The sequence below is a fragment of the Malaya genurostris genome, chromosome 1 (assembly GCF_030247185.1).
Source record: "Malaya genurostris strain Urasoe2022 chromosome 1, Malgen_1.1, whole genome shotgun sequence".
Taxonomy (NCBI): domain Eukaryota; kingdom Metazoa; phylum Arthropoda; class Insecta; order Diptera; family Culicidae; genus Malaya; species Malaya genurostris.
Genome location: NC_080570.1, coordinates 104,252,156 through 104,279,607, shown reverse-complemented (window position 1 = coordinate 104,279,607; position 27,452 = coordinate 104,252,156). Strand labels below are relative to the sequence as shown.

Genomic DNA, 27,452 nt, shown 5'->3' with positions numbered 1-27,452 from the left:
TAGATGTAATGTCCTTCTCAACGTCAATAAAAATAATAAAAATGCGGAAGTAAATATTATGCTAATGGTTATAACCTAATTATGTATATAATAGTGTTGAAAAGTCAACGCTTGTGATTGAACTACAAAATTAAAACGGAACAATATAGAATTAATTCATATTCTCATAAATAAACATTAAAAAAATAAAAATAAATATTTTAATTAGAACTCTACATTCCAGATCAAACAAATGACAATCGAAAACGGCGTTCGTTTGCGGCGGCCGCTTCCTGGTTCAATTCATTCACGACAGCAGACAGATCATCATCAGGAAGAAAAGTTTGAAAATAACCCTTACTACAAACGGGACATCCATTTGGAGTTCAAACCCCTTGTCGAGGTAGATCCCACAATTAAACTAACCCAAAATCGAGCTCCGCTCTCTATCCCACGCCCCGGGGACTACACCCTAAGTAAAACTGCCAGTACCGAAGGTATAGCGTCGAAGAAAAGTTTAGAGTTGAAGAAGAAATATCTACTAGGAGAATCTACTGCCGGAACGGGTTTGCTGAAAAGTGGATCTGCTTCGGCACTGGACTCCAAGTTTAAGAGTTTCCATTCGAATATAACTGAGTGTCAGAAGCTACTGCATCCGGCTCCGGAGATCAGTCCGACGATGCAAACCTTCCTGCAGAAAACGACATCCGCTAGCCAGGTTGGTCCTACACACCCAACGTCGCTATTATCATTGAGAAAAGAATCTTTGTTGACGGGTAAAAATGATGAAAAGGAGAATGTTTACGAAGGAAAAATTAGTGGTATGAAACGATACGCGGAAACGATCAACGCTACCCTAGTCGAGAATAAACTGAACGAAATAAAGAAGGAAGACGATGGAAAGAAAGACGATAGACCGAATAACAACGATGAAAGGTTGATTGAGACGATCAACTTGATAACTCCCGAGAAGGTTAGAAAGACGGAGGATGGGGATGATCAGCAGAAACATAAAGAGTACGAAGTGCATGAAGATAATATTGTGGAAATCAAAAATATATCTAATTTAAAACACATGTTTATTGATTTAACGGCGGATTCTCCAAACTGTGATAGATCGTTAGTGGAGACCACGTTAAATTTTAGTATGACTCCTCCGTCGGCGAAGGATGGAACGCTGCAGGACATTAGTGGATTGAAGAACAGCGTACCGGATATAATTAGCAGCATAAAGGTGGATAGCAATGAGAACAAGGTTGATGATGGAGAAGATCAGGAACGAACGAGGAGTCCGGTACACGAGACCTCTATTGAAGTCCCCCAAGTGCCCTGGGATAAAGAAGAGGATGAAGATATTGATTCAGATAGTATTTCGGAGTCAACATCGAGTACATCTAGCGTGGACGATATTCCTCATTTCATTCTGGACTCGACGACAAGCCCTGAAACACTGAATGATGAACGGTTTGTGCCACGGGTTGAGGTACGTGACACGGCAGGCGAGCTCATGCAAATTGACAGTTTGATGATTATTGATGGTAAATATATTGGGGATCCCGAGGATCTTAAACATTTGGAACAGTTACCTCCAAATACAAAAATCGCAGCGGAAATATCTCAACAGGAGATGAATATGGATAGTATAATGGTGGGGGAAGAACTTAATTGTAAAATAGAGGAGTTGGAAAGAGATGAGACGCCTACACCTTCGAAGGAGACAGAAATTGAACAAGCGCCTATACCAATTCCCGTATTGGAACTTGAACCCAAAGAGGAATTGCCAGTTGCAGCAGCTAAGCCTGCTAGTCCTAGTCAACCAAAACCAGACCTCAAGTTCGATACTCGTAACGAAAACAAACTTGACACACTGATCAATCTTCCATTGGTGCTTGATAGTATTGTCGATCAAGCTGTTCAGAAACCATGTAATCTCAGCTTCTCTAGTCGCAAATCACCGGATACAGACGCAGAGAAAACTCCTGTAGCTCCCACGCAATTATTACCACAACTTGCGAAAGCCGATGGTTCCGACTCGGAAACAGAACTAACTGCCCAAAATCTTACCGAAACGGAACTGTCGGACTGGGCGGCAGATGATGCAGTATCAGAAAACTTTGTGGATATTGAGTTTGCGCTCAACTCCAACAAAGGAACAATCAAACGAAATAAACCTAAGCATGGACGATTGCAACAGAAGAAAACAATTGCCCAGGCAGTGTCTGTTAAGTCTGCTACGCAACATGCCGTACCTCGTCCTCCTTCCGGTGATGGTATTATGAAAAACTTGGCAATTGAAGATATCGAATTCATGGACACTGGGTCCGAAGAAGAAAGTTGCATTGAAAGTTATTCTACCACCAATCGTGCTATGCTAAAAAACCGAGGCTACGTGGAATTCGTTGACACAAGTGCCGCTAAAAAACCCTTAAGCTCTGTTGGAAACTTGAATAGCAATCAGGCATATGTCCAAGCCACCAAACCAAAAGTGGTAGAAGCGATTAACAAACAAGTTGCTAGAGTTGATTACATTGAGCAGGGTACATATTTATTAAATAATGCATCAATGGATGACTCCCAAACACCAATGAACGAGAATCCACCAGCTAAGATAACGTTTAGTGCTTTAGCAGCGCAAAATAAGTCTCTAGATTTATTGAAACGGGATTTCCAACATCAGGAGGTAGCAACTCAGCAGCTTGACAGTTTGAATGATATCGAAGAAGACAGTCTACTAGTGGTGACATCTTCGCAAGGAACGACAGGTGAAGCCACAACGGAAGAGAGTGAAGCTCCCACTATTGTAGCTGGGGAATTAGATCGAACAGGCACGGCTACCAATGGCTCTGGCAGTAGTGGACGGGGAAGTGTGAGTTCCTTCAGTTCAAAAAATGTAGAAGCCGACAAGTCAGCAGGTAGTCCCAGCAGAAAGGTTTCAACCGAATCAAGCTCAAGTGTCAAACGAGGTAGTTTGGAGAGAAACTTACGAAAAGATTCTTTGAAGAACAACATCGAGGATATTGGCTACGACGAGTATGTGAAACGATTACAGCAGAAAATAGCGCAAATAAGCAATGCCAGGGATTCGCTTGAGGTAAAGAAAGGCAAGCGAAAATCATCCAAAGGTGATTTGGGACAGGAGGCGACCATCAGTGAACAGTCCGCAGTAACAAAAGAAACGGCAAAAAGATCTGTCGCCAGCAGCATTTACAATCAACAAAGTTCAATCGAAGTGCCAAAAAGTGTGGAGAAAAAAATTGAAGAAATAACCAAGGAACGCGTTAAACAAAAAGATATCATTCACGATCTAGTCATGGATAAGTTGCAGACCAAGAAACAATTGAATGCGGAGAAGCGGTTAAATCGAAGCAGAAATCGAAACAATGCTCTCGGGCAGTCACCGTTAACACCGGCCCAATCCGGAGCTCCAAACGAAACTAGTCCGCTCTATCACCCAATAGCACCAGAGAGACGAAATCGACTGGTAGGGCTCGAAAACCAGGAAACCTCTAAGATGCAGCTACCCACCTCCACCTCTTTCAAGCATCCTGCTCAGACTTTTCCTAACAAAGAAAACATTCTCAATACTCCTGCCCCCGTGTACAATCAGCCAGCAACTCCTCGAAATAATACGAAACAACATCCAGATGAGAACCTCACTCTAACCGAACAACTACGCGAGGAAGCCCGAGCGCGTGCTCGTTTGAAGTCGAACCAAGATCTTGGCTTATCACCAGAGGATCGCGTGCAATTGTTACGAAAGAAATTTCACATTAATATTCGTGAGCTGAACGATCAGGAACAACAGCAGAATATGTCCGACGACCTTAAGTTTAAAGAACGTAACAACACAAAGTTGATGACGTCGAAAAGCGTGAACGACGTTTCGGTTTTGAAGAATCTTAGCAATGATCCAGAGTTCATTGCTCCCTGTGATACCAGCAGCACAGTGCAACATTTTACCGGAAGTAAACTGAACGATTACGTGTCCGATCCAAACCTGATGCAGAGCCCGAGTGTAAGTGTAGATTATTTTATCTCATTTTGCTCTGTAAGCTGAACATTATATATTCACAGACGGACCCCAACGGTGCTAGCGATGAGGTGCGACTGCGCACTCGGAGTAAGTGTAAAGATCGTGAACGTCGTAAAAGCATTATCGAGAAAGTGTCCGACTTCTTCAACAGTCGGAAAAAAGATAGCTCAGGCAGTGGTACCGGCAGTAAGGAATCATCCCCTACGAAAGACGGAAAAAGAGATGGCGGCAGTAGTGAGGGTCAGTCGACGAGCGGAACTAAATCCCTGCAGAGTACAGGGTTCCTACGATTTAAAATATCTCCGAAACTGAAGGATAAATCTAAGGTGAGTGAATGTGGTTCGCCGCAATTTTGTGTTTTGTAATCGAAAGCATAATCGTGGTTATATTTTCAAATATGTTTCATTGCTTTCAGTCTTGCTTTGACATGAGGAATATAGGGTTTGGTGTAAGGATTCATTCATTATTTATTCGCTTAACAGATCGCTTTGTTCGCTAGTGTTTTATTTTTTAATAATATGAATTACGTTTGATAACTTCTTATTTATTGGTAGTACTAGATTGTTATTGTTTTTTAGTTCTGAGTCTGATTCGAGATTTGCAAGACATAACACCATTCTATATGCAAACACTCTATTACGTATTAACAAACTCAATGTTCAGTCTATCGTCAGTTGGCACTGTAAAAAAGTATCATTTATTGAGCTAGAGACGATATAGTAGCTGTTTTATTACCTTGAGTTACAGTGAGAATATTATAGGACTGGAATGGTTTCCCGGTGAATTTCTAAATGATGCGAAAGAAGTCGACTACTAAAATCTAGTTATTTACTTAAAAGAAACTTCGAACCATTCATCTAGTGGTTTGGTTACAAGTTATTGGTTTGTACTAAGCGCACATGACTGTTTTTTTTTTAGAACATTGGGATTCTTAATTAGAGTTAAATGTTTTATCTACTGGCGCTCGAATGTATATACAATGCACAAGTTTGTTTAATCAGTTTAGCTCAATGATTTCTTTGAATTATTATGATTGGAATGTTAGTTATAGTATCGTAATACAATTTCAAATGCGAGGAAATGATGCATGTATTTGCAAAGCACAGTTTTGTTAATGTTTATAATTTTACTTTATTTTCGGTTGACGTATTCTAGAACTAATTAATCACATTATTCACACATTTACATTACACGGCACTTCAAACCTTTATTAGTTAGGAAACGCTTAACTTCTCAAGATTATTTCTATTGTTTGGTACTTTAATTTCGTGATACTGAAACCTTTCGATAGTAGATTGCAAAACTAATAAGAGTCTTATGTTTGTACTATAGACAAAGGAAGGTTCTCCATATGAACGGTGCGCTTCGGAAGACTGTTTGAAAAATACTAGCAATGTAGCGCCGTGTAGCAGTACAAGTCCTACTGGACAAGGAACCACGACCGGATCTTCCAATTCACCGTTGCTTTCCTCTCCTGCTGCGGTCGCCGCTGGAAACCGATTTACGCCTATCGGTCGTAAAGAAGCGGAAGAGTTAGAACCACCGCCGATTCCACCACTGCCACTTAATTATCAGAGATCCGATGGTATGTTGGCTTAGTTTTTTTTTACATATAATCCCTTTAAAATATCTGAGACTTGTCTGTTTAATGCAGACGAAAGTTGCACCACAAACGAACCAAAGAACGAACTGAAGAAAATACGTGCAATGTCGAAAGCATCTCGACAAGCTGAATTGAAAAGGTTAGTATATTTGAATGCATCGAACCAAAAATATCGTCCGCTCAAACTGAAGCAACTTTGCAGACTGAGAATTGCTCAAGAGATACAACGAGAACAGGAGGAGATCGAGGTCAAAATTAAAGATCTGGAAACGCGGGGCGTCGAGATCGAAAAAGAACTCCGAGGCGAAAGTGAATCTCTCGAGAAGAACATCGAAAACCTTGGTGCGAACGATGAGGGCCTTGTGAAGGAATGGTTGGAGATCATGCGCAGCATTACACGTTTGAAGGTGCGCGACGAGGAACTGACCATCCGACAGCAGGAATTACAGCTCGAGCATCGCCACGCGCAACTCAAGGAAGAACTGAACATGAGATTATCGTGCAGTAGTGAGTATACTTTATTGCGACATTGACATTGAATCTCGTAACAGAAATCTTCATCCAAATTTCAGAACTCGATAAAAATTCGTCCGATGTTGCGGCGGAAGGTGCTATATTGAACGAGATGCTGGAGATTGTTGCCAAACGGCAAGCGCTTAGGCCTTCGCTGGATGCGGCTGCGGCAGCAGCAGCCACTGCTGCTGCAGCCGTCGGAGTGCCGCATTCATTTGCGTCCTCCTCTACTCGCATGACGACGGATACCGATGTAAGCCCCGATGTCTGTACAAATAATAAATCCGTAGACAGTAACGATGTGAATGGTAACTTGGACGAAACCGACCGACAAGCATTTCGATGTTCGTCGTTGGTGATGTTTAGTTCAATTGTGTTCGGGGTTTTGGCTAGTTTGTACTACTATCAATTTTATTTTGATTATTTTGATTTTCTCAGTTTTCTGTGAGCTCTTTATAGCTAGCATTGTTGTGTTGTTTTGCATGGATCTTATCGTGAATGTTTGTGACAGATGCACATCTCCGTATCTAATATGCACTGTTAATCAAAAAACACTAATTATAGAACCACATCTATTTCATTGAGTTTGTAAATATTTGATGGATGCAGTATTGATCGGGTTCAGACATTGATTATAAATAATGTTAGCGGGTTCAACGTTTTACTTATCTACTCACACTCCATTATCGATGAAATCGAAATTATTTTTGAAGCTAAATTATTACGGGAAATAGTAACATGTTAACTGATGATAAACAGTCAGTTTCTGGTATAACCAAGATCACAGACTTTAGAGAAAAAGTGATGACAGTGACTAGTTTTATTTGAGATGTTTATTGTTTATTATGTGTAAATAAAAATGAGCAAAATCTTATTTTCAGTATTAGAAGAAATTTTCTTTTTTCTTCAAAGTTTTGGCCAATGTATTTATTACTCTTGTAAAACGAGGAAATCAGGTTTTGGTGATATTGAACAGGTAGCATCGATGTTCATGAACACTAAACAGATGCCAAGTATCACTTTACTTTGAGCTTTTGTTCTGACGTCCCGTACGAAAAGCTACGAAGCTACTTTTTCGAATTGCATTTTGTGTCGAGGACGCAAAATCCCAGAATATATCCAGGATCGCAATTATTTTTATATGAAATGTTCAGTGCAATTTATGAAATGATGTCGTTTTTGTTCATTCATCTATCAATTCTAAATACTTTTTCTAGCTTACCTGATTTCATGTCTTAGAATAAGTTTACTGTATAATGGAAAGTCATCTTTAAAAAAATTTGACCCATGAGTGTTCGTAATCATATATTCAAAGCACGAAGATACCTAAATTACCCGTAATAAAATCGGTTTATCTCACGCTTTGTACACCTTTCCTTTTTGCGCATTGCGCCTAACAATCTGATTTCACTGAATTGTTGACCGGAAATATATACCCATTTTCATACACATGTGAAATATCCAACCCATCGCTCTACCCTTATGACGTTAAGTGGTGCGTTAAGCGGTTGATGCCTACCGGTATTCGTACGTTGTTCTTTTTGTCGTAGAATGCACTTCTAAAATTTTCTCTTGGTGTCCTTTTTGCCAATTACTTCTAATCACTACGTCTATAGAACTCTTTTTATTTGTTTATGTATCATATTGTCGCATTTATGACCTGTAAATTATTACTTATAATTTTTAAGTATATCACATTAATATAATACATCATGAACAATTAAGCGAAGAAACCGATAGGTTACTTTATTCATTGCATTTATTGTGTTTATTAAAAAAAAACTAATATTAATTATAAACCTGTTTTACCCGTTTGATTTTTAAGTAGCACTGTTGTATGTATGCACTATTTTCAATAAAAATATGTTTACTGATGAATCCGATTCACATTTGTTTGACTATAATCGAAACACTTTCGGGTGATCAAATAATGCTCAACATTTCAACTTCGTTTCAGATTTAAGAACAAACGAACATTGTGATCTTTAAGAAGCCCAACTCAACTGTATTCTCCAGTGGAACTGCTGTACATAAGACAAAGTTATCGAATTGGTCGGCTCCGTAAGCCATGTTAAGCTCCGTAGTATTAGGATAATTTCGCAGGAAGACTATCAAATAGTGAAACCTACGATCTAAAGTAGAACAAGACTCCCGTACAGTGGTAATAGTAACGATTTTGAAGAACAAAATGAACAATTTTTTAGAGTTTCAATAATCTTATTTTTACACTTTGTTGCTTAGCTTTATTATTTTATATTGTGGTTCAGTTCAGTCGTGTTTATACCATTTATTGTAAGAATCACTTTAGCATGACAGGTTCTTTACTGCTTACCAAACAAACTGTTATCAGTACATAGGGTGTTCCAATTTTGTGCTTTATTTTTATTTTTATTTAGTTTTTGTAGTTGACTCTGTGTAACCACGTGCTTTGAGAGATTCAATATTGGTGGTTCGATATCGATTATGCCGATGAAAAATGTTTAATAAAACCAAATGGCAGCATACGTTTATTGAACACATTTTTATATTCGTCAAAACTCCGAGAATTTTCCCCTCCCAAAACAAAACCTTTCAGAATATCTGTCTCGAAATACCGTCGTAAATGCTCTGTATGCGTATCGTCCACGAAGTCTGTCATAACAGCAGTTCTCGAAATGAAATAGTAGCACAGAGAACAGACATCCAAGCCAGTACAAACTTTTTCAAATAAGGTGTGTAAAGCATACAAGTAAAATCCGTTTAAAATCATCGTTGCGCACGACTTTGCACACATGAACTACTATGGTATAAAAGCTCGAAAGCAAGAGGAGAATTGCTACTTGGTGATCACTTTTTAAAACAACCGTTAAATATCTTACACACATTGAAATCTCTACTTGGATGTCTGTTCTCTGTGATTCAATTGTCAGGTGAGGCTACCACTCAAAAGAGCCACGAATTGTTATGCACAGCAAAATGGCGACGTTCATTGATTTCTCAACTAAAATGTGCGACAAATTGCTCATGGAAATAATTTTAACAATTTTCTCCTGTCACAATTGGTGCTAGATGTGAAAAGGATGTTGCTCTTGTTTTCGAAATTAATCACTTCTTAGTAAACTACACAACATAACACTGTTTTCGACAATGGCACAGTATACTACACCCATCAAAAAAGTCAAATGAAGACGCTTTAATGTTCGATTTTTTTTGTTTCTGATTATCACACGCGCGTACTAAACAAAAGCACATGTTGAGTGGAACAATCATACACACACTAACACATAAAAAACATCAAGATGGATAAACACTTTGGAAATTAATGGTTGTTATTCACGTTCGTGGTTTCTGTTTATGCTAAGTAAGACGTTAAATTTGTATAGACTTTCATTCATTATGATGAACGCGCAAATAAAACAGTGGTCGCATAATGAGACTCGAAACGAATGGTTACTTGTACGAAAGATTGATTCGATTTAGTTGCATTATGCCACCCTTGTTCAAACAAATTTGGAGTTAGAATTTTCCCGTAACTTTTGCAGTATTACGTATTTGTATGAACTAAAACTTACCAAATTTTTAAGACTAACATAAGCTATTCAACAAATTATTATGGGTCGATAAAAAAGATGTCTATGGGTCAAGGCAAGAACTATAACAATTGACAGAGGAACAGTCAGAATTTGACGTCTTTTTCGAGTCAATCCCGAAGATAAACAATGATTTGGCTGTACTTTAAGTGAGGCGATAAGATAAGACGATTGAGAAAAAAAAACAAAAATTCTTAATTGTAAAGGCAGTACGTTGCAATAGAATACAGGAAATTTAATGCTATCAATGACGATTTTGCAGGCAACTTAGTTCGACGAGTGAAACTAATTGCAAAGCAGCATACTTTTGCTTTAAATCCAAGACAGTAGAGCATAAAAGATAATACGAGCAATAGACGAGCGTTTGGATAATTCATAAGAAACCAACATAGAAAACTATTTTTACGCATTGTGCGCCTTCTCGGAAAATTATGATATACTAGTGCCGATGAGAGAAGAAATTCGTGTGTAGTGCAATACTTAAAACTAATAGTGTTGCAATCAAAGGTACATCATTGGTAAACGATTCACATAAGTATATTTTGAGAACACTGAAAATTAACCCATTATTGACAAAAATGACACAAACATCAAGAAAGCTTTAAGAGATTTTGAAAAAGGAATAAAAATAAATTTAACAAATCTGTTTACTCTTTTGATAACACTCCGAAATACCATGATACTCAAACATAAGATGGTTTAATATAAAGGTTTCGACTTAAGGGTAATCTTGGATAAATCATTTTTTCTGGACAATTTTGGTTTAATTTGTATTCGGCATAGTCATATTCTTGTTCTCCACATTATCTCTGTTGGAAATATGCCATGTTTAAATTTATCTAGAAGATTTATGAACATTTGGTAGTATAATTATGATTATCAATCAATTGAAGTGTCCACCTGTACGAATACATCATGTACATAGAACTACGTCTTCCTTCGCTCTACTGACTGTAATCTTGTTTAAATAGTGAACAAATAGGTCTAAACACAAAAATCAACCGAATCTATACACATGCTGGTCTCAGTCGACATTAGATAGCGAAGTTTATCCCGTAGTAACGACGCGAAACGAACAGAGCGTTTGTAAACATCACGGGCACAATGAGGACGCTTCGAGAATTCACTATATATTAAGGATGTCCGATACCAAGTCGATACTTTGAGGTATAGATACATTCTTTCAAGAATCTGGTATTTTTGGTATCGATATCACATCAGAGCGACACTGTTAGTATCAATACGGATTAAAGTAAATTCCCATTACGACGGAACATTTTTTTGTACCAGTTAAAGAGGCTTTAACCCTAAGGTCATTCGCCTCTTCGGGTCCGAAAAACTTTCTAAGCCTATGTGCGGGGTTGCGAATCGACCCCAGGTGGGCTGCATGAAAGGCATCAACTAACCCATCACGCTGTACTCGTCTCCAATGGAACATTCTTTTTTCTTCGGATTCGACGAAGCGTCAGGCTTGTGCATGTATTAGTGTGACATCTCACAAGTGCACTAAGAGAAAACCATCAACAAAACACCAATTTCATTTTTCACACTCAGTGCGCCTGTAGGACGACGCGAGATTGTCGAGAACGAATTTCAACGACGGCTAGTCCACGTCATACCAATACATGCGCGAGCCTGGTACTTCCGTTCCGTCCATCCGTTGTCCCGTCGTAATAGCAATCGGAATTGTTTCTATTTTTTCGCGTTTTACCTTTGGTTCATCAGTGCTTAAAGCAGTACAAATTGTCGATGAGTCGAAAGCGAAACGCGAAGAAGTAGAAACAAAATATGTGCTTTTTGCTCAAACCAACTAAACCCCTAAATTGGCTCTTAGTGTAGTATCCGTGTATCGACATAAAGGTTACAATGACAATTCTTGAGAAAATAAGTGAAATGTGAAATCATCATGGCTCCAACACAAAGTGGTTTGCGGAATTTCTTTGACGTGGACTAAAAGTCGCGAAGGGCGAAATGCAACCTATGTGACAAGAAATATGCGTATACAGGTGGCACAATTGGAAAGATCTGGAAAGGAGAAGAAATGCCTTCGGACTGGCTGGATGGTCTCATATGCTCTATGACAAGAAAAAGGGTCACCGACTGGATTGTAAAAACTATCGAGGCATAACACTACTCAATACCGCCTACACATTCTAGAGTTCTGATTAGCAAACTGCGTCCATTGGCAGAATCCTTTGTCGGCTAATACCAATACGGTTTTCGAGATGGACGTTCAACGACGGACCTTGCGACAAATTCTCGATAACTTTCGAGAGTACAACTTACGAACTCATCATCTGTTTGTAAATTTGAAAGCAGCGTACGACTCAGTGAAACGTAACGAATTGTGGCAGATCGTGTTAGAACATTGCTTTCCGACAAAGCTAATTAGACAACAGAAACAGGGCGCCTGTTACGAAGATCCGGCGTGCAAAGAAACGGTACCATCTTCAAAAAGTCTCACATGCTTCTTGGTTTTGCGGACGACATTGATATTATTGGTGTGGATCGTAGAGCTGTGGAAGAGGCTTTTGTGCCCTTCAAGAAAGAAGCTGCGAGAATAGGGTTGACGATAAACTCTACCAAGATTAAGTACATGGTGGCTGGTAGATGATGAGATACAATACGAGAATGTCTCAGAAATACTTTGGCTTTGGAATGTTTAGCATAACCGTGAAAGAATCTTATTTCTACATTGTACTTATTGTTTTAACTAGTGCCATGGAATTTTTGACATTACACTTCTGGTTCTTTCGAAACACGGAAATCTGGTTAATTTGACAATTGTGAAGATCATTCGAACATGAAAAAAAGTTGTATTAATTGAAATTGATGCAAAAATAACAAGAATACATTAAAACCTGCTTTATTTTTCTAATACATTTTTCACTGATTTAAGATTATCAATAAATTTTTTAAAAATTTATTTATAGTATTTCCGATTCTGATCCAATACCATATACAGTTCAATATTACTATTCTAGAGCCAAAACCAAAACCAAAGTGAGCTTGCATATTGTCAACATCATCTGATTTTATTGTGTGCTAAAAACCACTAGTATGTGCTAAAAATACTAGTATGGTTAAACTTACCTCCCATATATTAACTGCTACCATTTTATTTTTTTGAGTTTACATTTTTCTTAACTCTACTGACTTCCCGATCAGATGCACCTAACTTTTTTCGGTTTTTAACGATATCAAACTAACTAGAGATTATAAGAGGAGAAAGAAAATGAAATTATAGAGCCATAGTACTCAAGGAAGAGCAAGGATGTGAAGAATAAAGTGCGGAAATGCGAGACGTGACAAGGCTTCTAGTATCTAAACTTTTACCTTCTACCAGAGGAGTCGAACTTAGGCATCTTAGCAATACGAGTCATCCGAGTCCCTGATATGTCAGAAAGTAAAGGCAAAGGTCGTTTGCCATTTACTGTCCGAACCGGCCGGTCTAAACATAAAAATCAACCGAATCTATACACCTTCTTGTACGCATGCTAGTCTCAGTCGACATTAGACAGCAAAGATCATTCGGTCATAACGACGCGAAACGAACAGAACGTTTGTAAATATCACAGGAAAAATGAAGACGCTTCGAGAATTCACTATACATTTGAGCACAATCTTCGCTGTGATTTGACTTACTTCGGATGCGCGTAAATCGTACGTCAACAAATTTAGAAAGTATTTAGTCAATTTTGAACAGAATTTGTGCTAAACTGATGAGATAAATTTGTGAATTAATGTTTAATGTTGTGGGCCACAACAAAAATTTAATCAAGCTATTTATGAAATTCTTGTTTATCCGGAATAAAACAATAAATATTCAGGTTTTTATACATGGATGAAAATCCTTTGCCGGTACCATAATTAAGAAATCATAAAAATCATGAAACAATACTTCTCATGAGACCATGCCTATTACTGATGATTTTGTGAGCAAACCCTGTTAAATGTTTCATGATTTAAATCATTTTGCTTATAATAGGTTTGGTTTAATGAGAAGACACTTTCATAACTGTCATGATTTTTTTATTCATGGTACCGGCAATAGATCTTCAACCGTGTGCGTAAAGTTTTGAAAAAGCAACCTTGCGAATATTTGCAGATGTCGCTATATGTCGGTGCTGTGTCACCCTTAGACCCCAAATTTTTTTTGGGCTTGGTTAATGGAGAAAGTTTTTTATTCGATAGAGATCCATTGTTGAACCGTTTTAAGTATAAGGCATCGGATCCGTCCGCATCGTTAGACTAGGTTTTACTAGTAGGTTAGAGAAGTTACTCGTTACTCATTTTAAATAAACACTACAGTGCTGTTCGGAATAATAGCAGCGCGATTTATTTCTCAGTAATTTTTTCGACAGTTATTCATAGCATTAGACTAGTACTTTCTATAAAACAATGATAATAGTTTGTAAGAAAAAGTGACACATTTAAATATTAAAAACGTGTATAAATGCAGCTTATCGAAATTCGAAAGCTATTTCCTTGAAACCAAGATGTCGAGATCGGTCCGGCGAGTTCGGTTGAAGCATGACTTCCGATTCGCTGATGCCTCGACGACCCAGGGCTGGTCTACTTCACGAACTACTCAGTTAATCCCCGACGATGGAAGTTTCCCCGGGCAGGATGCCTGGGTCGGTCCAGTGGATCCAGTTGGAGGATGACTTCCGGTTTACTAGCGCCCCGACGATCCATGCCGGAGCTACGTCGGTTTACCTTTATACTCAGATTTCGCCGGGTTTAACTGGTTTCAAAGGAAATTGTAGTAAAAATTAAGTGTCTGGTGGCCAGCTGACAAACCGACGCTTACCATCTAAGCCAAATAGTACCACTTTTCTGTCATCACTTCACAAAATGTTTCGCCATTTTCTACTGGCTAATTGAAGTAAGATTATGAGGGAATTTGACGACCACGCTTTGATTGTAATGATGTGAGTACAAGTATTTCTAGGGAGCTTCTCGAGTTAAAACTGCCCACAATTATTCATTTCCTGTCAATTAACGAGTAATGGAAAGTTCCAGACATTTCCTAAGTTACCGTGTAGTGATATAAGAATGACGTTTTTCTATCTGTACCATCAGACGATCTGTTTAGGTGAACGTTACTCGTCTTCTACACCTTGTATTGTACACCTTTTCAACAGAATAATTGGACATTATTTTCGATGAGCTATAGTGCCATTATATATAATATTATGATCACAGATGAGTAATGTTTTGAACAACCCATCTTTCCGATTCAGTACAAGATGTAAATATTTCCGAACATTTGAATGCCATCTACAAAAATCATACACCAATTGACACGTTCTTTGAAAATGAAAATCTTTGCAGAGACTGATTAATAGTTTAAAAATGTTCGAGCTTTAATTCATTATTCATCAATAGACGTAGACATAAATAAAAAGTTGATGAAAAGCAAACCGAATACAATAACATAACACGTAATTACAAATTACCTGAGCGCTGCTATTATTTCGAACATATGAAATACTTGTACTTTGAGTGAAATAACCAAAGATTTTCTTTTCATTTGCAGAAAAGTAGCAATTACAGAGTTCTATCTGTAGGACGAACAATGACAAACCGTTTTTACAAATTGAACGAATGGCAGCGCTGTTCGATTCATTGCTTCCATTATGTAGCTCAACAAAATCTTTCCGATTGCTTTGTGGGTTGTACGGAAAACATATTCTTTATAGCAACGAAAAAGTGAATCGTGGAATTGCGTGGTAGCTCTCATTTTGGCATTGTTCACAATAGTTCATAAAACATCGCAAACAAGTCTAGTTAGAGTGTCTGTATTGCATACAATCGTTGGGTACGAGTTTATAGCATTTCTATGTTTAATGAAATATGCTGTATGAATCGAAAAATGTTTGATGCACGGCTTCTCATTACTGATTTATTTTGAAAATATATTGTCGATTAAGATAAGTGACGATTCCAACCTTCAAACGGTTTATGGGACACTTTGGTTAGAATTCTTACTGGGTATATCATTCTTTTATCAGTGAGTGCATCTAATTATCCCGTAAAAACGTCCAAAGGGAGCTCTTCGTGTGATCAATAAACGTCCAACGAGAGCTCAAGTCGGAAAATTTTATTCGCCGATTTTGAAACAAATCATTGAACATTGAATTTTTTGGAATGTCTAGATTAATGTAGATAAATACTGACTCGGATTTTCGAATTGGTCGATTTTATAGAATTGAAAATATTAGAACAAGTACTGTAAAATGATATATGCGTCGCAACGATTGACGAGATACTTAAAATCTGTTGCTATAACCTACGTTTCTTTGAAAATCAATTTCACGTGATATCGATTTTAGAAATTTGAAGATTTTAAAAAAATTAAAAACCTTCTTCCACCTCATTAAAACATTTGTAAGATTTTATACTCAATCATTAGTATTGTGAGTTTATCAAATAACCTAATAGTAGGTTTCAAGTGTGTTTATAATTTTTATTTCAAATGAATTTATCGAAAGTAATCTGCGAGAAAATTCAGTCGACGAACGATTTGCGATTAGTCGGTTACACACAATCATACACACACAGACACTTTCCTATCTCGTCGAATGGTATATAACACTGTTGGTTTCCGAGGTTTCGTCCGAAAGTCGTTTTTTCAGCAATTCTAATACCTATCTATAGGGAAAGGAAAATCGTGTTTTGTTGGTTACGTCACTTATATCATCATATCTCCGGAACCAGAAGTCACTGCCATTTGATCTCCGAAGTTGATTAATGATCCAACCGTAGCTTTCAAACGAGCCTCAGTTTGTTGAAAGCGGTTGAGCCAATTCTGAGAAAATTGAGCGGTAAAAATATCTTCGAAAAGTGCGCACAATTACCCACATACACACACATACACAGACATTTTCCGGTCTCGTCGAATAATATATCACATTATGAGTCTCCGAGGCTCCGTTCGAAAGACGATTTTTCCAGAAATTCTAATACATTTCTATAGAGGAAAGCAAAAAAAGGCGGGTGGGTAATGTCTGACAGAATTTCAATTTGTGTAAGGAATTTAACGATTGTTTTAAAAAGCCATCTCCAAATCAGTGCTGTAGTTGCGGTTAGTCACAGTTTTTTTTATAACAATTTTTATTCAGGCCAATTTGCGTATAGCTTTACTTGGCCGATTTACCCATGTTTTTGTTACATAATATAATTTATTTATTGTTGGATCTCGTTGTCACCCTTCGTCTAGGGGGAGAGGAGCTTCCATTTCCTTCTAGCGAAGATTGGAGGTCATTTTGTCCGTTGCTCATATCATCCATTGCTACATCGTTGGAGTTGTGAGTGGTTTCCGTTTCCTTGTTTTCATTGTTGATCGCAGTCTTGGGTTCATTTGCAGTTGCTGTAGATGCGATTTGTACATTGATTGCAGTTGATAGTTGGTTAGATGGTGAAGGTGTTTTTGAAACAGGAGCACTGTATTCACTAGTTTCCGTTGTTGAGCGGTTGTCGTTGTTTTTGTTTGTTTTGTTTGTTTTCGCAGTTTCAGTGCAAGGTTTGCCGTAGTGTGCAGGTTGTTCACAAAACTGACATGTAACCAATTGATTTTCATACGTAATCAACGTTTTACACGGATGTATCCCGTCTTGACCACAAATGATGTAAGATGGAATTGCTTTACGTAGTTGCATACGTACCACTCGCACGCCATTCCGGATACCCGGGAAAAAATTCTACCATACTTCCCATTCGATGGAAAGAACTTCACCGTACTGCGACATACTTTCCCGAACATACCCATGGCTGGCCTGCGGGGGAAGGTCATGCACGCGTACTTCTATGGCATTGTCCACCATGTACACAGGGATTTTATATTTAACATTGTCATGATCAATACTGTGCACCCCGCTATTAACCGAAGCAAATGCAATTTCATCTTTTTCACGTTTGAACATAATGTACACACAGTTAGACGCCTTGTTGAGTCGAATCTCACTTACATCATTAACGTTTAGATGCATTCGTTCCTTAAGCAAGATTTCAATTTCGGTTGCTGCTGGTCTAACTTTGCAGCGCTTGAAATCAATACAAATTGAATTTGGCCTTGTAGGCCAAGTTTCAAGCTTTGTTAAATCATATTTGCCCATTTCGTACACTCTATTGTTCACTGCACTGTATTGTCTTTGTTTCTGTCGTCGCGACCGTAAGAAATTTTCGACTGTGTCGGATGCGATGCGAGCACGAACTGTTAGTCACAGTTAGTCAATGACTAACCAGTTCATGAAACTGAAACTTCTCAGAAAATGGGACAATTGGTTTTCGGAAATTTAAATAATGACTGATTCAAGTAAACACGAAAGGTGCAAAAGTAATTTAAAATTTTAAAAGAACGTGTTCATGGAGGTAGAATTCAAAAGGGCGCTTATATACTTGATTCCAGGGCGCAGAGTGAAAGTATTTTTAAATACATTCAATATTCCTACTGAGAACGTAAATCATTATTTATTTTCAAACTAGATTAATAACTTCTTGTAAAAAAAATTTTTAAAGGGTGCCTAAAGAATGATTCCAGGGCACAGAATCATGGTGAGGCCGTGGGACGCAGGGTGGTAGTATTTTTAAATACATTTAATATTCCTACTGAGGGCGCAAATCATTATTTATTTTCAAACATATACATTGACGAAGACTACAAAATTAGATCGGGACTGGTATGTGTATTTTAATTATTACACCTTCGTGAAAGTTTTATGAGGTGACAGTGGACAGTAGAATTCAATGAAAGAAAGTGAAATTGGTTCTTAATGATAATTCGAAATAGATAAATGTGATGAATGCGCTCAAGCTGATGCATAGCTCTGCGTGCATGTTTCACTAATTTGTTCAGCATGAACTCAGGATGGAATAAAAAAAACATATAGTTGGTGAACAGTAAATAATAAGTTTTAGTTACAGCGAGCGCATAAATGTTGTTCGGTACCACAAAGATGTTAAATTCTCACCGTTGACCTAACTGACCAAACCAGTTTGTTTATCCCTTAAATAACAACACTAGAATTTGAACATGTCCTATAGAAATGCCCCAAAATAAAATATTAATTTCAAAACATTGTTATTAGATTCAAATATTTTAGGAGAGCTTACAAGTTATTATTAATTCGACATATAAAAGAAAACATATCACTGTTTTTCCGCATATAATTTGTTGATTCATATATTAGTCTTTTGGATTCGTAAAGGTTATTCTAACAATTTTTGTAGCTAAATGTGAATAAAAAGAAATAAGAGAGTGCTTGAGCTTTATTCGATTAATTAAACAAAGTCCTGAATTTATTCAATATATTCACTTCAACCAATTGCATTGCGCCCCTGCGCCAAAGAAATTATGGCGCCCTATCAAAGGAGCTAGCGACTAACCAAAGCAAATAGAACAACAACAGCACTACTCCAAGTAGCAATTCTCTTGTAGAGGCGCTTCGAGCAGCCCAGTAATCTTTTATGGGCTCTTGCGTTCGAGCTTTCGTACAATAGTGGTAAGGTAATTAATGCGGGCAAAGTCGTGCGCAACGCTGATTTTTAATAAAATTTCACTTGTATGATTTACACAGCTGATTTGAAAAAGTGTGTACTAGCTTGTCTGTTCACTGGTATATTAGTTCTTTGATTTTAGTTGTTTGAATTTTGCAACTTTTACTGCTTCGCTTCCAGAATTGCAACGGTCCATGGTGCATCTATAATAAAGTTTTTTCTCAACGGATGAAAACTTCGAGTAGTTCCATGGGAATATTTAAATACTTTTAGCCACCATTTATTTATCTACACCAGAAGCAATTTAATTCTAGAACCGAATTCTGAGATTGAATTCTAAACCTGAACTAAGGATCTGAACTCAGCTCCAGAATCTAATTCCGAATTCTGAAACTGAATTTTAGAATATAATTCTGAAACTGAATTCAGGAAGTAAATTCTGGAAGCTCAGAAAATAAAGTATGGTTCAGGAATCAGTTTCAAAAGACTGGTTCGGTAGTTAGATTTGAAATTTTGTTCCAGAATCCAAATTTAGAGTTCATATTTTCACAGAAGTCAGTTCAAAAATTCAGGTGCGGAGTTCGGATCTAACATTTAGCTTCAGATTCCCGATCTAAAATTCATTCAGTATTTTGTTCTAGAATTCTGAAGTTGAAATCATAAATCAGAAAATTCAATTTCTGAATATAAATTAAGGTACTAAATTCAGTCGCAAAATCTAGTCAAGTCAAGTTCCCATTCGATGGAAAGAACTTCACCGTACTGCAACATACTTTCCCGAACATACCCATGGCTGGCCTGCGGGGGAAGGTCATGCACGCGTACTTCTATGGCATTGTCCACCATGTACACAGGGATTTTATATTTAACATTGTCATGATCAATACTGTGCACCCCGTTATTAACCGAAGCAAATGCAATTGCATCTTTTTCACGTTTGAACATAATGTACACACAGTTAGACGCCTTGTTGAGTCGAATCTCACTTACATCATTAACGTTTAGATGCATTCGTTCCTTAAGCAAGATTTCAATTTCGGTTGCTGCTGGTCTAACTTTGCAGCGCTTGAAATCAATACAAATTGAATTTGGCCTTGTAGGCCAAGTTTCAAGCTTTGTTAAATCATATTTGCCCATTTCGTACACTCTATTGTTCACTGCACTGTATTGTCTTTGTTTCTGTCGTCGCGACCGTAAGAAATTTTCGACTGTGTCGGATGCGATGCGAGCACGAACTGTTAGTCACAGTTAGTCAATGACTAACCAGTTCATGAAACTGAAACTTCTCAGAAAATGGGACAATTGGTTTTCGGAATCCAAATTTAGAGTTCATATTTTCACAGAAGTCAGTTCAAAAATTCAGGTGCGGAGTTCGGATCTAACATTTAGCTTCAGATTCCCGATCTAAAATTCATTCAGTATTTTGTTCTAGAATTCTGAAGTTGAAATCATAAATCAGAAAATTCAATTTCTGAATATAAATTAAGGTACTAAATTCAGTCGCAAAATCTAGTCAAGAATCCAGTTCCTGAATTGGGATTTAGTTTCAGAGAGAAGGGATGTCCGATACCGAGTCGATACTTTGAGGTATTGATACTTTCTTTCAAGATTCGGGTATATTTGGTATCGATATCGCATCAGAGCGATACTGTTAGTATCGTTACTTTTGGGCTCGATACTCACAGTATCGCAACAGATTGAAGTCAATTCCTATTACGACGGAATATTTTTTTTTTTTGTTTCAAGTGTAAATGCTTTAACTTTAAAGTCATGTGTGGGGTTGGTAATCGAACCCAGGTGGGCTGCTTGAAAGGCATCACGCTATACCCGACCCCAATGGAACATTTTTATTTCTTCGGCTTCGACGAAGCGCCAAGATTGCGTATTTATTGGTATGACATGGACTAGCCGTCGTTGAATTTCGTTCTCGTCAATATCGCTTCATCCCACAGGTGCACTGAAAGAGATTTCAATGTGCAAAACACGCAAATAAAGGTCATAATCCCAGAGGATTCCATCACTTCAATTTTTCACACTCATTGCACTCTCTTTTAGTGCGCCTAATAGTAATGGGATAATAGCCTTCCATTAACAATGTGTTAAGACACGAAACTTAATTTTCACGAACAGACAAAACTACAAACACCATGTATTACATGTACTTAATTTCATCAAAGATGTAGGCTGAAGGGCCAAATCACTTAAAATGTAAAACAATCATTGTATAAAAACACATAACAAATAATGAATAAATAATACTTTACACACAATGGGATAATAGCAATAGGAATTGGCTTATAGCTAGTATTCGTGTATCGACATAGAAGTTTTGACCTGAAAATTGTTGAGAGAATAAGTGAAATGTGAAATCAACACAAAGTGGCGTGCGGAAATTCTTTGACGTGGACCAATAGTCGAGAAAGGCGAAGTGAAATATATGTGGCAAGGAATATGCGTACACTGGCGGCACAACAAAGTTATGCACAACAAAGTTATGCACAACAAAATAAGAAATGAAACAATCTCGATGTGATTATCGATTGATGTGAAAATATTTAGACGTACTGAACATCGAATGCAATAATTTTCTGTTATCAAGAATTATCGCAGATATGTCACACGTTATTACATCGAAACAACGCATTGAGTACATCACATCACCTTAACTGAATACTGTATATGATTCTGATATGATATTATGCAGCTTTTCGTGTAATATTACATCTTTTATAACAACACCAAGATTGTTGTGAAATTGTGATGTGCAGCAATTTTGACGTAATATCACAAATTTGTTGGTGCCGTTCTAACGGTTGTTATATTACACGGAAATATACACAATTTCCTATCAGAATTGTTTTAGTATTCAGTCAAGCTGATGTAATCTACTGAATATAGAAAATTATTGCATTCGATGTTCAGTACGTCTAATTTTTTTCACCTCGATTGAGAATCACATTGAGATCGTTACAACTCTTTTTTTGCCTTTTGATACCTTAAATCGATACCCAAAACTTCGGTATCCCGATACCCTAGGTATCGATACATTGTCTTCCGAGTACCATAGTTTTAATTTTTGAACCTGTAGTTTGAAACTAAATTCTGAAACTGAATTCAGAAACAAAGTTCCAAGAAGAAATGATCGATTTTCGACCATGATTTTCCTTTCATACTCGTCTAGTTAAAAAACCGTCAAGTAAGCAAGCGTGATGAATGTTCATCTTTCTTTCAAAAGTTTAAGCAAAGTTATATTTTGAATTATTTATGGTTATCTCACTCTGTTGTAAATTTGATCACAAATTGCTGATCTTATGTCTGATGGCATATAAAAAAATTGTGTTGTTACGATTAGTACAACTCGAGATTTTCACGATTAAATTCTACCCATTCTTCCACAGAGTGAATTTTGAAAAGGCGCCGTATAGATAAGTATTCACGTCAAAAGTGTGGTTTGTCGGTTACGTCACTTCTACGATCATATCTCCGGGATCGGATGTGTGCCAGTTGATCTTCGAACTTGATCTAAGTCTAATAAGAGCTTTCTAATGAGCCTAAGCTTATTGAAATCGGTTCAGCCATCTCCGAGTAAAGTGAGCGTATAGAATAAATTTTCGATAGGTGCGATCTCGTCGAGGGTCTCAGAGGCTTCGATCGAAAGTCGGGGTTTCCTGCAATTATATTACTTTCTATAGAGAAAGGCAAAACGAAGGTTATCGCGATAGATTTTAAGTTTTTCAATAATGATTGCGAAGCATAATCGGAATGGTTGTTCCAACATTTTCATTTCTACAGAATCGACCGATGCCTAGGTCTAAGTCAGTATTGCACTACATTTAAAAAATCCATTGATGCCATTAATACATGGCAGAAGGGTCGATGCAAACTGTAAAAACTCTGCGATACAGTGCTGAATAACAAACTTAGTACTAAATAAAAAAGGTCCCTCAGATTGCAATGAAATTTTAAACGAATCCGACTTCCCGTTTCGGAGTTGTAGGATGATGTGTTTTAACAATTTCAAGATTTTATTTGAAACCGACGATGCAAAACAAGAACAACAATCTTTGAAATTGGCAGAATTTAAAGGTTCCTCAAGTTACTGACAATCAGAAAGGAATCCTTACACCACTAAGTGAATTAAAACAGGTTTTTTTCAGACTGTGATTTATGTTTATTAAAATATGAGAAAATTTTTGCAGTTCTAACCTTATGATATACATCATCCGCCAATTTGAACCTTTTTCTGAAAGTTTCTGATTTATACCCGAAACTAAAATCATTTCGTTTCATTTTCATTCATGCTCTATGGCGGCTACTTAAAAAAAACAGAGCATAATATTTTTGCTTCCAACTTATTATAAATGCTTTTTTTCTGGTAGGAGGAAAAACTAAGGCGGAAAATTTGTCTATGCGGAAATGGTCGGTACGATTTAATCTTTCAACAATAATTCACAACCAGACTGAGTCAGACCGCCCAACGCCACATCGATCGGGCGAAAAAGATTTACAGCCGGGTAGATAGCGATTGCTGTAACCGTACAGCAGCAGTCACCTGTCGAGTAGAACAGCCGAACTAATTACCCACCATAAAGACAAATATTAGAGTTATCGTCCGTTCGTTGATTGCTTTATGTATTTATCACAGCGCCATTACTAGCATAATTGGTGGTACCGACAGTGATAAAAGTGTCCTAGAGACAACATTTGCCCTTCAGCGAAAAATGAATGAAAGTGTTTCAAACGTAAAAAATAATTGGGGCATGAGCAAAACAATGAATGGTCCGGGTTTTTTACGTGTTTTCGCGCCAAAAAAACTGTTCACAATGTCCTGTCGCAGCAAAACGTTGAACAATTTTTGATGAATTTAACCGACATACTGTTACCATCCTGTTCTAAGAGCGGTTCGACTATGGTTCCATCGGAACGCATGCGTATCGAATCTGACAGCATCCGGCGACCGTTGGACGTTGTAATGCTGGCGGCTCATTCGAATTCCGTGGAGTGTGTAGTGCGACTTCTGAAAGATTTGGCGCCCAGCCGGAATGCGAAATTCTGGGTTGTTTAGTTTACGTTTGGCCTTTGACCGGTGCTGTCGCGAATTGAAATGGTTTCCTTATTATAGAACTCAAGAACATTTCTTTGATTCAGTGGGTATAGTTGAACAATAGTTGTTTGTTCCGTGACAGATGTCCATTGATGTCAGAATACCGAGCTTCGTGACAAAAACTGTAAAGTGTCGCACGCAAACGGTATATCGGTTCTGTTTCGGCATTGCAGTGAAGTTCTATTTAGGACCGTGTTCCTATAGTGCTTTTTAACTGTCACTCAGGCTACAGGTGTCCCGAGACAGCCAGAAAGGAAATAGTGCTTCGGCTTGCCTAGCTGATGGCTAGCTGTTTGATATTCAAACTGTGAATCGTGACTTTAGCCGATTGGTGTAGTTGATGGTAATCAGACTAATCTGCTTAAAAAAATCGTGTGCAGTAATTAAGCAAATAAGTCACATAAATAAATTTACTGTAGAAACAGTAGGCGAACGAGTGAACAAAGTATTGAGTTCAGTCTGACAGCGGATATGTGTAGGATTTAGAGTCGCACTGACGCTCTGCCAAGTTCGAGGTATGTTTGTTTAAAAAAATCCTAGTGGGTGGTGAAGGTGCATTTGCATCATTTGTGGACTTCACGTTCTGTCATATGAACTAGGAAGAGAGAGTTACTCATTAGAAAATAAATTCGTAGTAAAAATAACATTAGAAGTAAGTATATTTTGGTATTATTTTAGAAATATGCAGAAATTTTCAACTTTAAATTTAAATTACATTGAAAAGCTTCAAGCAAGCTTAAGATGAACAGGAAAATATAACAAATATCATCCACCATTGCTCGCAAAATAATTGTCATGTTTATACTCTTAACGAAGACGATTCAATATTTATCATACTCATGAATCGCTCAAAGTGTTGATTATAAGTATTGTTAAACCGTACCGTTTCTATCAATTAATATTTTTCTAGAAAATCGATATTAATAAAATACTTTGACTTTCATCCTTTTCGCGAATCATTTTGTCTTTTTGATAATACCTCATCAAATGAATTATATTGAATTAGAATTAAAAAAATTGAACTTCAACTGTTGTAAATTTCGTTCGACATTATCAAGGAATAGTTTAAGAATGTGTTTTTGATCTTTTGCATGCCTTAATAACGAACGAAATTGTCGTTAGGATAGATACTGTACCAGAACTAGATGGAATCCGATCAGAAGCAAATAGTTAAAGCATACCTTATTATGTTCTTGTCTTCGACTATCGAAAGAGCTTAAAATAACATTCGTGAGGTCGGATTAAGAACTAAAAGAGCTAAACAAAATACTTAAAATTGTCACTCGCATGAGCAGAATAATAATTACTAAACTTGAAACAATTGAATTATCTTTGAGGGAACACGATTGACGATTTTGAAAAGTATATTTCTAATATTGATGCACGCCAAATGAATGACACAATCAAACAAAACGATGAATAACTATTTTAATAAGTTTTTACACTTTATAATCCACATTTTTAATGAATATTACACAAAACAGTTGCTTTTTCACTAAGTTCACTAAAAATTTCTAAAACTTCTCGAAAAGTTTTTCTAACAATTTATTACAAACGTTTGTCTTATACCTGCATAAATTTTATTATCTTAAATTGCGGAATAATTGCACAACAAGCTATTATACCAAATTAAAGCATTATTTTATAATTTTTATAATAGAATAATGCATAAATAAGCAATGATAGTGAAATGAACTATTACTTTGATATAAGTTTGCTATCCCTTTTTATCGCGGTACGTCCACTGATTCCAAATCGTTTCAATATATTGAGTGAGGGATATTGATGCATTCTCGTTTTAGTATTTCATTCGTCGGTATTAAAGAAAGCCAATACGTAGTCCTACGTCAAAATGTATCGAGTTAAAATTGATAATTTTTTTTATCGATACACACTTTATTTTCACATCACTTACTTTGAGCAAATCCGGAACCTCGTACCTAGGCATGTCGGTTTTTTCGAACTACTCGATTATTCAATAATTGAGAATAATTTTGAAATTATTCGAATAACTTTTAATCGATTGTCAGGATTTTTGAACGATTACTCGATTAATTGTTCGATTATTATTAACTGATTTTTTGCTTGGTTTCACAATCGAAAATTAGTTTAAAGCTAATCGATTAAATATCAGTCGATTACTCGAATAATCAGTCGACATTCCGACATCCCCACTTGTACTCATTTAAATTACTAGCGGCGCCACACTTATAGAAGAATCTGATTACTTAGTCGTCGTCCTCCGGAAAAATAAGTGGAGGGTCAACAGTTTTTTTGCCTTTCTTATATAGCAAGGCTATGCAATCACTGTGACACCCGAATTTTAAACCGAAACCTGAAGGCCTATAGCATATAGAAGTCATATACCATTCGACTCAGTTCGTCGAATATGTTAAATGTCTGTGTAGCAAAGCAACAACATAAATATGCACTTCTGAGATGGCTGATGGGGAGGTTGTGCAAAGTTTACGTAGTCTCATTTACTTTTATTCACAAAAAAAACAAGTATAATAATTCATCACAATCATAATCAGGCAAGACAGATTCGAAAAAAAGTAAATGTCTAGCTTTGGGGAAGTGCAAATTTTCGAAAAATACGCCTCAGAGGCTAAACTGAATTAAAGGCTTTCCAGTAAAATTGTTCGTATGAATAACTTTACGAAGAAGGCCAATTTTCATTCCTTTCGTTCATCCGGTAAAGACGTTGTATCTCATTGCATCTCATTGTCGCTTATGTATCTTTCATAACTGAGAATTGATGACACCACCCGGTGAACGACTATCAATTTTAAGAACAATATAACAAAACTAATTTTCAGCACAATTAGTTCATTACTGCGCTTGCAGTTAGCAGTTTGTCGTTATAAAACGTGCTTAATCCACCAAGCAGTGAGATGATACCTTTTTTATCATCCGCATGTGTTTTTTGCATGAATATTCTTCAGTGTTTTAGTTTTCATGACATTATTTCAATTACCGTCGTTTCAAGCGGTAATTTAAAGTACTATTCACTCATTACCCTGTAATGTCGAATCTTAAAATCGGATCGAATTTGAATCTAAACGTGTAATAATCGATTGAACATTCCACGAGATATCGAAATAAGTTCCACTTTAGAGTTTAAGGTTATTTACGGTACTACCAGAACCG

The 27,452-nt window shown here is 37.1% G+C and overlaps 2 protein-coding genes across 6 annotated transcripts in view; both read left to right on the top strand.

Moving 5' to 3' along the window:
* The window catches only part of LOC131425306 (F-actin-monooxygenase Mical-like), a 153,967-nt gene extending 143,628 nt beyond the window's left edge, over positions 1-10,339 (top strand). Inside the window, exons 13-20 of one of the 2 annotated variants that reach the window (XM_058587097.1) lie at positions 224-3,994; positions 4,054-4,338; positions 4,428-4,460; positions 5,345-5,597; positions 5,667-5,754; positions 5,818-6,122; positions 6,188-6,381; positions 8,086-10,339. In XM_058587097.1, the coding sequence (XP_058443080.1) occupies positions 224-3,994; positions 4,054-4,338; positions 4,428-4,460; positions 5,345-5,597; positions 5,667-5,754; positions 5,818-6,122; positions 6,188-6,381; positions 8,086-8,091 (4,935 nt within the window). In that variant the 3' untranslated portion in view covers positions 8,092-10,339. The remainder of the gene's footprint in view (positions 1-223; positions 3,995-4,053; positions 4,339-4,427; positions 4,461-5,344; positions 5,598-5,666; positions 5,755-5,817; positions 6,123-6,187; positions 6,382-8,085) is intronic. The other variant, XM_058587098.1, reaches the window with a different exon arrangement.
* Positions 10,340-24,281: 13,942 nt separating this feature from the next.
* LOC131425303 (RYamide receptor-like) overlaps positions 24,282-27,452 on the top strand; it is a 420,424-nt gene continuing 417,253 nt past the window's right edge. For 3 of the 4 annotated variants that reach the window (XM_058587090.1, XM_058587092.1, XM_058587093.1), the window contains exon 1: positions 24,282-24,954. The gene's annotated coding sequence lies outside the window, so the exon portion shown is untranslated. The remainder of the gene's footprint in view (positions 24,955-27,452) is intronic. The other variant, XM_058587091.1, reaches the window with a different exon arrangement.